We start from the raw sequence: 12,043 nt of genomic DNA, 5'->3' as shown, positions 1-12,043 counted from the left end.
AAACTTACAAAAGCTAATCAATCAAGAGCATTTAATGATGTCCTTATCTTTTGTTTGACATTAAACAGACAGCAGTAAAGGCCACTACCCCTTTAAAGCAGCACTAGGTAACTTTTCAACCTTCATAATATATTTTTTAAGACTCTTGTGATGATAAATCGACTTACAATAGGTTGAATGACAGGTCTGCCATAGCCTGATGGGGTCTGTATCGTTTTTAATCGTACTTTTAAACTTCGGGTTTCGGGTAGTAACCCGAGAACAAAAAGAACTACAAAATTCGACTGCTTTACGGCATATACGTCACTTCCACCAACTCCCACACTTCCTTAAATTCGGATGTGCGAGCCCAACTTTCTTCGTCGGATAATATAGTCATGTCCGAAGCAGCACAGACATATAAGAAAGAAAAGGTTTTGTTGGAGGAAAGCAATAAGAGGAAACGAAAAGGTGATGGGATTAAAGGCAGGATGAGGATCAACAATGACCAGCGTTTGCTCGTCGGCATGAGCTGAAGGAGGCGTGCCCGACCGATGCTGTCCTGCTTGTTACGGTGAGCTACCACTCAAACATTGAACTGAAGTATCATATAGTTTCTGTAAAACGGCAACCAATAGACTACTATAATGACGCTGGCTTGTAAACGTGAGCATCGTGATTATTTGGCGTTTGAAAAAAATAAAACCCATGAAATTATATTCATATGACATGCTGAAACATGCCACTGACTGTAACGTTACCTGGGATGAAGACATTTCACACGCGACGCCAGAAGAACTCGAACTCCTCTTGCAGTGTTCAGGGGAACTGTTAGCGCTGCACCGACCCGCGGCGCAACTTTAATGAAGTTATTTGGCCCGCACCGCACCACTGTATATGTTTTTACAACCCGCCGCGCACCCGCGACCATTAAATAGACATACGGGGTCCGCGGGTTATGAGACGAGCCACGCATCACTAGTCCAGGGCTATCAGGGTTGTCATGTCAACAAATGCACGCGCGATGGCATCCCCTGTTGTAGGATGACAGATCTTACGACAGTAGTTGAGGACATTATTTTTCCAAACTGTAGGGGGACCCCGAGAGCAAAAGTAGCCAGGTGTGGCTTTAAGACCTAATGCAGGAATATGCGGTGTCTTTCTCAACTGTATACTATACAGTTCACTTAAGGCATATACAGACCATGTCTGATAGGATACACATCAAGACGGACATGTGTTGATATTCTTCTTGTGTAAGTTTGTCCGTTTAAGCGCAAGACTTGAAAGAGAACTCAATATTTGCGTGCTGTGAGACGAGTGCGCGCTCTCGGGATGATGCACAGAGACAGATTTTCTCACAGAGCATGCAAGTCTTTATTCGTGTCTTCACACGGGTGATGACAGGGAAAACGACTGGTCATATCCGAACATACAGCAGCACTCGCATACATTGAACAAAGTTTAGAAAGAGGTGAAACAGTATGCTCGGTAGTAGGTGAAGGGACATCTGTTGTGGCGGGTAAACACCCGCCACAACTCAAATTCACCCACATTTGGCTAGTGGCGGGTGCTAATTTCCATCCCTGGCGTGCGCGCTCCGATCTCAGACTGAGCCCCCCATAGTTTTTTTAAAGGGGGGGGGGGGTGAAATGCTGTTTCATGCATACTGAGCTTTTTACACTGTTAAAGACTTGGATTCCCATCCTAAACATAGACAAAGTTTCGGTTTGATGGAGTATTTCTGTGTTAAAAATACTCCTTCCGGTTTCTCACAAGTTTCGGAGAGTTTTTATCGAGTATGGCTCGAGTTGACGTTAATAGATCGGAAGGTCCTTGTATGGGCCGTACGGCTCTTCTCCCGGTAGGGTGCGCGTGCGTGACTAGAGCGAGAGAGGAAATGCACGCCCGTAAACACTCTCTCAGGTGCAGATCCAGTCGATCCAGGCGCCGCGCTCCACTTTATTCCTATGGGTGACTTCAACGCTTCAGCACAGCATTCCGGGAAGGCAGCGCTGCATTTGACCCGATTTGAATGCAGAAATGACGTGAAGCTTCACAACATCGCTTCAGTCACGTCGCAAAAGCCACCGTTCACTGCTGTCAGGACTTTACCAAATCATACCAAAGAAGTGTGTTTTTGACGGAGTGGTCCCCGCGATAAAGGTTCGGTCCTGCTTTGGAAGCAGCCGGTGAGTAAAACTGCTTCAAATGTCTATGCTGTTGGCTTGTCGCGTGAGTAAACATCAGTAAACGACACGATCGCGTGCTTCGTCATTCAAATGCGCTAACGGACTCTATTGTTGTTCTATGTAAGTTATAACGTTACACTAGTCTGACGTGCAAAACCGTTTTGCTTGCTACTGCTAAGGTTTACTCACATGCAATAGTCCATAAACCGAATCATGTCATCATAAACTGCGAGTAAAGACACACAAATGTTGACAGGCCACTAAATACAGTACATACCACAGAGACGGACGTCCTGTGTTGCTGTTTCTTCTGTTCAATTTATTTCAGCCTCCGAATGATTCTGGATCATTATCTTTATTAGATGAGCTCGATAGCCATGAGTTTCTCCACGCTTCACCGCTTTGTTCACGATCGTCATTCTTTAGCTCCGCCCACACGATACGCCTCCAGGCGCTCGGTTTTTTCCAGAAATACTTGGTACAGCCCATATTTCTTTTATAAATATAATAAAACTAAAGACTTTTCGGAGATATGAAGGATGCAATACTACTCTATAGGTACTCAAGATTGACATGAGATTGACTGAAACTGAGTGTTTCACCCCCCCTTTAATAATTATGGGGATGAAAATAAATATATTCATGAATACTTTTGAGTCAAACTCTTTTGCCAAAGCTTGAACAAAATTGAATACCTCATACCTCAAGACTTTTTAATACCTTTTAAGGGTCTTAATTTTCCCAAAATGGATTTATCAACTTTTAATACTTTTTAAGATCCCGCGGACACCCTGTTTTTGACCCAAAGTACCCCAAAGGGTTAATATGCTTATGCTTGTTGATAATTCATTTATTATAGGTTATATACACTACCATTCAAATTATGGAATGTCAAAGCTGCCAATATTAAAAATTAATAAATACGTAAATAAATATACAAAGAAATGTAATACATAAATAAATAAATATACATAGAAAAGCAAAAAAACAAAAATGAATAATTATTTATACATTTATTTCCATATATATTTATTTTTATTTTATTTATTTTTTATTTATTTCCATATTTTTTTATTTTTATTTCTAAATTTATTTATTTATATTTTTTACTTATTTCCACATTTATTCCTTTCTACATTTATTTATTTATATATTTATTTATACATTTAATTATTTCTACATTTATTTATTTTATTTATACCTTAGACATAGCAATCGAGCTCAGTAGGGGAGAGCAAAGCGTTGAGGCGACAGTGACACCTTGTGGTGTGGCCGAAATACAATAAGTATACCTTACTGATACTGAGTTGATACTTTATCAGTTGATGATACCGTCTGTGATGAAGGACTTGGATATGTATATGGCCAAAATCTTACATCACAGGTTAAGTCATATCACCCTAAGCTTACTGTGTTGTAAAATGTCCTGGGCTAACAAACATGAACAGCATCTTCAACCGATCTGATTACAGGGACTCTGAAATGGAAGTGCTTGATATTTTCTCACGGAAAGGAAGCAGCACACATATAGGCTACAGTGAAGTCCATATATTTGAAATAAGATAATGTTTTTCTATTAAGCGGTGGTCATCAATTATCATCAATTATGTTGTTCTCCTGAACATGACCCCTTCTCTGCCAACTTTTTCAACATTTGGTCATGACAGTATTTCATTTTTTTTTATTATTATTTTATTTTTTAAATAACGCATAGGCCTAAATAGAAATTATCAGCAAGTCTTACAAGACCAAATCTCCAAAGCTAAAGAATGACGATCGTGAACAAAGCGGTGACGTCCTCAAGTGTGGAGAAACCCATGGCTATCTCAGCTAATACAGATAATGATCCAGAATCAAATCTGAGGCAGAAATAAATTGAACAGGAGAAACAGCAACATCAGGACGTCCGTCTCTGTGGTATGAACTGTATTTAGTGGCCTGTCAACATTTGTGTGTCTTTACTCGCAGTTTATAAGGACATGATTCGGTTTATGGACTATTTTATGCGACTAACGTTAGACCTTAGCAGTAGCAAGCAAAACGGTTTTGCACGTCAGACTAGTCACTAGTGTACGCACACTTAGTTGCGCGCTATTAGAGGAATCAAGCGAGTTCCCCATAGAGTTCTGACGGCCCTGCCACGCACCAGTTAATCTAATAAAAATATAGATACCGAAACAGCCAATCATAAAATAGATTTGCTGTATCTGGGTAAGATATAGATATTCCCTCCACCCAAGAACGTTTACGTTCTGATTCCAACGTCACATTCTGTGATTCACGCCACAGCCTCGCTCATTGAATCAAGTGCTCGCTGAAGTAACTTACCGTTAGTTGGCAACTAGAAGCAACGATGACAGACGAAGAGACACAAAGATAACGGTGTTAAGTTTCTGATAGCACTTTGTGTTTTCTGTTCTTAATCCCTCAACAAAACTTAAAGGAAGCCTCGTCTCAATCATGATTTGCATGAAATGCATTTTGCTATTGTACGTTATTGCGCTCTTACTCAGTGAACATCTGTGCTCGCCTGCACTCGTGAATGCAGTGATGGACAGCCGTCCTCATTCGACTGGTGTTTGGATGTGATTTTTTTTTTAACTCACTTTCATTAATTAATTTATTAAAAGTAACTCCATTTTGTAAGATCATTTTCATCTAAGTAATTCCAAACATCACGAGGCAGACGACATTATGATCAAATAGTCGAGTTATTAACACGCTCCACAGCACCACCCAGTGGATTTAGTTATAACTGGGAGATTTAGAGGGATTTATAATGGATTCACTGCATTTACGGCCAGCGAAGCAATATAGTAAAATTTCAATATTATTTTTATTTGTCAAATATTAATTACAGATCGAATAAATTCGTGCTCGCCCCTATTTATGGAAGCTGAAGTGTAGCGATATAAAATTTGCATAGCCTATGTAAAATGGCAATGCATTTCAGTATTTAAATTTACATTTTCCATATCATGTGTGCAACAAACTTGGAAAAAAATGTTTTTGGAACAAAATGATAATTCAAATGGAATAATATAATTTACATTTGCTATTTCCTACACTAGTTTTATCATATAATACAAAAATTGTATATTGTAATACTTTTTATAAGTATCAAAATTAAAATTAAAATGTATTACAGAAATAATTAGATGTGTTTGGCATGTTCAAGCAAAAATTGTAGCAAAATGATCATTTAAATGTAATTTTTCTAAATTGCATTTAAACTCCCATTTAAGATACTTGCGGTTGCATTTTGATTATATATCCCGCAATGAATGTAGCAAAATTCAATGTGGAATTGAAAATGCAATCCGAAAATGCAAAACTCCATCTCGCCTAGGGCAACCAAAGAGCTAGAGCCGGCCCTGCTGCTGTCATAAAGAGAGGAAAAAATACAGCCATACTGATATAGTAAACAATAATCATAGGCAGCTTGTCTAAGATTATTTGAGAGTAAAATAATCACTGTTGTAAAACAAAGCTCACTTCAGCGCAACCGTGCTCATGTTAAGGTGCCACCAACCTCTGGGCTGAAGGCCTCAAAAACCTGCTACCCACACCAATAAACAACACTAACCATTCCCTCTCTCTCACACTCACTAATTAAATACATTTTTTTTATGTGTACGAATGTGTCATTTTCCATATCAGACCCCCCGTACCCAACCAAACCCCCGTTGCTGCCGCCACGGCCGAAATCTCACTCTGAACTCAGTTCAAAACTTGAGAGCCCTGAAGACGGAGATGTTCTAAATAAGTCGCTCGCTGTTTGTAGTAGTATCAGGTTCAACCACTGCTCATTCAACCTGAAGAGATGTTGGTTGCACTTTATTTTTGATATTAATATTGTAATATTTTTATTTTGAAAAACAAGCAGAAGTAGAAGTAGTTGGTTGCACTTTATGCAAATAAAATGTGAACATATTTGCCATTAATTGTTTACTTGCTAGTTTATATCCATTGCTACCTGGTTCCCTTAAAAGAAAAAACAGGAATCTAGGAAACTTTACCTGCACGTATTTCAGTCACACTGATTACATTTTTTGGCTAAAAAGTAACTGAATCAATTTCAAGCCACTGAATCGTTTCGGATCGTATCGTTCTAAATGAACCAATATCGTCCTTGAATCATATACACAACCTCAGATCGTGATAGGAATCGAATCGTTGTTAAAACGAATAGTTACACCCCTAGTACAATGGCATTGCTCAGTTTAACATGTTGGGAAATTGGGCATTTTGTCTCGTGTCATCTTTATTTCAAACGACGTGGTTTTCGACTTTTATAAGGCTATAGATAGGACTGAAGCTTTTCAAAAATACTTAATTTTCCTTTATGTTCTGTCATTAAAAATATGTTTCACAAATTACTGAGTTCAGCACATGCAATTCTCTCAAATATACCAGAAGAAAAATCTACCTTTCATCTCGCCATCCTCCTTGATTTCCTCTTCTAATTTTCTCATTTTGGATGGCATTTCATCTTGTCCTTCTCCAGTTGTTGCCTCAAAACTGCAGGATCTTCGTCTTTTCTGCTCAGCTTTCTTGCTTGCTGTGCTCATTAGTATTACAGGGTTTTCCGTTTTAGATTCATCTGTGGATTGTTTCTTCGGCTTATTTGTAAGCAGAGTTTTGAACACTCTTTCTCTGTCAATCTTATTTACTGCAATTTCTTCAACAGCATTGCTCTTAAGTTCACTTCGAGACCTTTTTTTCCCCTTCTTTTTCTTGCCATCCTCCTCATCTAAACGTAAAACATAAGTCTGTTGCTAACATCTGGATCGCGTAAGATTGTTATGGCAGAAAGACACCAACTGTTCACTTTCATGTTATATTGTAATCTTATACTTTAAGGAGGATTAAATATATTAACTGTACATGAGGCATATTCAATGTACCTTGTGTGTCCTGGACAGCATCAAAGGGGATAGTCTTTTTCTTACAAGTCTTAGGGAAGATTCCTGGATTCCTTGGAGCATCTTCTGGAGGATTGTTCAGCATCTGCCATTTTAAGAAACAAACCGTTCATTGGAATTGTTCTGTATTGTATTGCTGTATACTGTAGTATTAAAAATCCCTTCGTTTGTATCATCCATACAATACATGTTTTTTTTGTCTTCAATATCAGCAGAGTTTTTCCTCCAATTAAATTTTTTTGGCGGTCGCCAAAACAAATTTTTGTCCTGCCAAAGCCTTATTTGATGAGTTATTGTGATTTAAAAATGGATGTAGATTACTAATGCACGTGACAGGGCGCACTTTAACCGAGTGACAGAGAACGAGCAGAGAGCCCGCACGCACACTCTCTGTATTTAAAACGATCACTGTCTTAGCTCTCTCACTTGCACATATCAATCAAAATCAACTGAACTGACACAATGGTAAAAGGTCCGATTCGCGAACTAATGACTCATTTGAACCGATTCATTTTAATGAATGTCCAACACTGACCTCACAAATCAGTGTGTAATCATTTACTCACAATACCTCTGAAATAAGAATGCATGTGTGCATACCCCATTAAACAAGAGGGGTTAGTAAGAATTAGTCTCAATAATCCACAGCATTGTCATGGTAAGTAAGAATTAGTCTTAATAATCCACAGTATTTTCATGTATTATTTTGAGTATTTATATTGATAATGTGTAGTAAATTACCAAATAAAAAAATTGTTTAGACTGGAATAAGGTGAAACCAGAACAACGCAAGTTGTTGATACCCAATCATTTTAATAAACTGTATATGGTACAGAATTAGACTATTTATTATATTTTAATGCTACTTTTTAATGATTGTTGCCAAAATAATTAATCAGTAAACCATGCAAACTGTGTAAAATGAGGAACTAAAGAAACAAACATCAAGACATCATACATATTAAATGAGATATCAAAATTAGATGAGAATTTTTTTTTTGCATTTATTTTACATTTATTGTCAGTATTGTGCTGCCGACAGATCACGCGGCTAGGTACTTTTACACACAGTAAAAGCACATTACACACAGCGCGTGCATCCGTGTGTGGATGACCATGTCTGGTCAGCCACCACCGAAGACCATTTCTGACACAGGAAAAACCTGAGCAGCCCAGTTCCTGCATTTGTTGGGTGCTTTCTGTATGTCCAAAACTAAATTGACACTTTCTGAAATATCAAATTCATATCGTACTGTATGCATTATGAATCCTAACAATTTAGTACAATTATAAAGAGCATCAGTTACCTCAATCGCTTTCTGCGCTTGTTCTTTTGTCTCAAACTCCACAAATGCAAACCCTTTGGGGTGTCCTGTTGACTTGTACCTGGGGATACTAACATAAACCACATTTCCACACTTGCTAAACACCCGCTCCAGCCAAACATGAGTGACCATCTTTGGCAACAGCTCCTGAAACACAACAATTTCAAATTAAGGGAGTATACAGTGAAGCTAAAAGGAGCATACAAGTAAAAACAATGTGAAATTTATTTGCAGTCAATTACAACATAAACGGTACGGCTGTCGACATCTTTTGGACTTTCACCAAGCGGATCCTTTCGTCGTACACGTGTTCCTTCAATGTTTACCTAAAGACAAAGCAGTTACTATATGTTTATTAGTGCAAACATCTGAACTAAAATCCCTCTGATAAAGAAAAAGAATATACATGATATGCAAATTTTGCCTAAAATGTTTTTTACTATTACTATACCTCTACTATTTGTGAATTTTTAAGCGCTCTGGCTATCAATTTGACATCCGTAGTTAATTTTTTCATTCGATTGAATGACGTCAACACAGATATGTCAATATCTGTAAAAAATAAATAGAAAAAGGTTAAGTGACATATACATACATACATGCACACATATGTTTGTGTGTGTCTATATTATATATATATATATATATATATATATATATATATATATATATATATATATATATATATAGTGTATCATGAGGTATAAGAATAAATAAGCATAAACGCGATACATACATCCATCTCGTGACTGTTCAATTATATTTTTCATGAATTTGTCTTTGTGAAGATTGACATCACTGAACCAGAATTCCACCTGCTTCATCACATCAGCCATCAGCTGTTTCACGCGAGATCTCTTCTTTTTCTCGTTCTCTTTCTTCTCGCTGAGGTTTGCACAGTCGGCATTCCCTCCTGGGGGAATCCTCTCTGTGTCTATCATATTGCTATAGCTGTTAGAAGTCATAAAAATAGATCTGTCAAGTTACAGAACCAATTATGTCGAGCTGAGTGACTAAGTCACATTCTTACCTTACCTTTACTTACAGCTTCCTTGGTTGACTTAAATAAATAAAAATAAACGCTTTACACTAGCCGTACCACGGACACGCTTTCGGACACTGATTCCTTTAATGTTAAACTTCTAATAATAATTAATAATAAACTCAATCGACTTCTTATCTGCTTTTACTAGCACAAGCGTAAGACGGCCACGCACAAATCTACAGTGTTGAACCTTTGTTGCATGTTAGATAGTAGCTCATTGTTAAAAATCAGTTCAAACGCACAAAGTTCCTACTTCGTGTCGCATAGAGATGACGTCAATGCGTCGTCGTCGTTGGCAAACCAAGTTAAATGGAGCATTCCCGCCACCTACTGGATAGGAGTGTGGAGCGCATAATGATTGGAAGTTTAAAAATAAATATATATATATATATATATATATATATATATATATATATATATATATATATATATATATATATATATATATATATATATATATATATATATATATATATATATATATATATAATCCTAAATTCTATTGATCAGTCTTGTTTGTTTTAAGAAAACAACTAATTCATGAAATATCCCAGACTTTTTTGATTCATTTCCCAACAGAACTTGAAGAGACAACTGATTAATACCAAGAGATCTTAAAGCTTCTTTTAACCTTAATCTTGCTCCTTCATATGCATCACACTCTATTAGTACTTTCCTTTACTGACTCTGTTTTACCACATCTATCACAATTTCCATTACTTATGTTTCCCCATCTATACAAACCCTGATTTAATGCACAATGTCGTAGACGCATTCTTGACATTGACACATCTTCTTTCCTGTTGCCAAACTTTTTCCTTTCTTGCCCTACTTTCTCTTGAATATGATAAAAGTGTCTACCTTTTGATCCACTATCCTACTCCTTCTGCCATTTCTTTCTTGTTTTATTTGCAATTAACCCTTTTACTTCTGTTTTACTCAATGTCACCTTAATGTCAATTTGTACATGCTTCAGAGCCTCGTCAATGCGTCTTCTTCTTCTTCTTATAATTATTTCCGGCAGGCTATACGCTACAAGGGCGATGCCTCCACAGTTATATCCAGCTGTTGTCAGATTCTTGCATATATGCCAGACCGGCGAAGAAAAGAGAGCACGGCTTTTTCAACTTGCTTTACACATCAAAAAATCATGACCTTATATGAGAAAACAGTTATGCCTAGATCAGCTAGCTCCTTAAAGAGCTGCCTTCTCTCTGCTATATTTAGGCTACTTCATGACAAAACATAATTTACTGTTTCAGGATTTCCACACTCACAAAGCCCACTAGGATGTTTGCCTATTCTAAACAAGCAAGTTGCAATAGAGCAATGACCAAGTCCCATTCTGACTAGAACAACTTCATCCCTGCGACTAGAGTTTACAAAACCACCATTATTTACAACTGACAGTTAACAAGAATAATAGTGCCTGTCTGTCTTTTCTCCCTCCCATTCCCTTTGCCACTCCTTAAAGGACAACTCCGGTGAGAAATTAACCTAGGTGTAATTAAAAGATGGTTACAGAGATCGTTCTCTGGGATGCGTTTTCATGAAAATCGAATGTAAAGAGTTTTATCTCTAAAAACAGATTAGCTTATAACGCTTGTCTATTGGGCACAGGGTAGTGAAATCAAATCGCTAGTTAATACCACTAACAAGGCTAAAAATAGCCTCACACTAACACAGTAGCATAATGAGGTTCCTACATGCAAACCAAAGCATTGAGAACTTAGTGTACAAACAGTTTAATAAGAAGATACTTTATAAAGACAGTGCATTACGCGTTCACGGACAGGCGCCATCTTGAAAAACATAAGCGACGAGAGCTCTGCTAAGTGATGAACTGTGACTTGGAATCTCATATGGTCCGTTGTTTCCGGAAGAAAACACTGAAAGCAACCGAGAAAATAAATAAATAAAAATAAAAATGTCCATGTTATTACATTTCACAAACTTAATTCCTATCGATCAGCTCACTTAGAACAGCGCTCGTGGATCGATTCGTCGAGACTGTTTTCCAAGATGGCGCCTGTCCGTGAACACGTAATGTACTGTCTTTATAAACAGTGTTGGGAGTAACGCATTACAAAAGTAATATTACAGTAACTTATTACTTTTTGATGTAACACAGTTGTGTAAGGCATTATTAATGAATTTTCAGTAATATTTTACTCGGTACATTTTCAGTAACGCTTGCGTTACCCCCCCCCCACCCCACCCCTCCAACACACACACACACACACACACACACACACACACACACACACACACACACACACACATACACAAAAAGAAAACGGAAAAGGAAAAAAATAGCGATACATTAACGAATGAAAAATGCAAGTTATTACCTGTTCGTGGTCATTCAATAGCCGCGTGTGGTGTCTAGGTTATAAAGACTTAATGGCAGTTTCTGATATATTTGTATAGCGATTTACGTCTCCCTCTTGCTGGTGTACCTTTGTAGCCTATTGTGTGACATAGTCCAGTGCGTGTTTAGGGCGGATTTTACAGAAGTGCCGCAACCATGATTTCAGCCTCTGTGCTCGCGCTGGCCAGAGGAAAAGTGGCTGAAGA

General features: G+C 37.6%; 1 protein-coding gene across 1 annotated transcript in view; it reads right to left on the bottom strand.

Moving 5' to 3' along the window:
- The window catches only part of larp7 (La ribonucleoprotein 7, transcriptional regulator), a 44,603-nt gene extending 34,854 nt beyond the window's left edge, over positions 1-9,749 (bottom strand). Inside the window, exons 1-7 of the mRNA XM_067432265.1 lie at positions 9,457-9,749; positions 9,158-9,372; positions 8,873-8,973; positions 8,664-8,747; positions 8,404-8,568; positions 7,079-7,181; positions 6,601-6,924 (exon numbers count right to left, since the gene is read on the bottom strand). Of these exons, the coding sequence (XP_067288366.1) occupies positions 6,601-6,924; positions 7,079-7,181; positions 8,404-8,568; positions 8,664-8,747; positions 8,873-8,973; positions 9,158-9,362 (982 nt within the window). The 5' untranslated portion in view covers positions 9,363-9,372; positions 9,457-9,749. The remainder of the gene's footprint in view (positions 1-6,600; positions 6,925-7,078; positions 7,182-8,403; positions 8,569-8,663; positions 8,748-8,872; positions 8,974-9,157; positions 9,373-9,456) is intronic.
- Between the last annotated feature and the right edge of the window lie 2,294 nt (positions 9,750-12,043).

Source organism: Pseudorasbora parva, chromosome 1, assembly GCF_024679245.1.
Source record: "Pseudorasbora parva isolate DD20220531a chromosome 1, ASM2467924v1, whole genome shotgun sequence".
NCBI lineage: Eukaryota > Metazoa > Chordata > Actinopteri > Cypriniformes > Gobionidae > Pseudorasbora > Pseudorasbora parva.
Note: the sequence above shows the minus strand (reverse complement) of the source record. Positions and strands in the feature narration are given on the sequence as shown.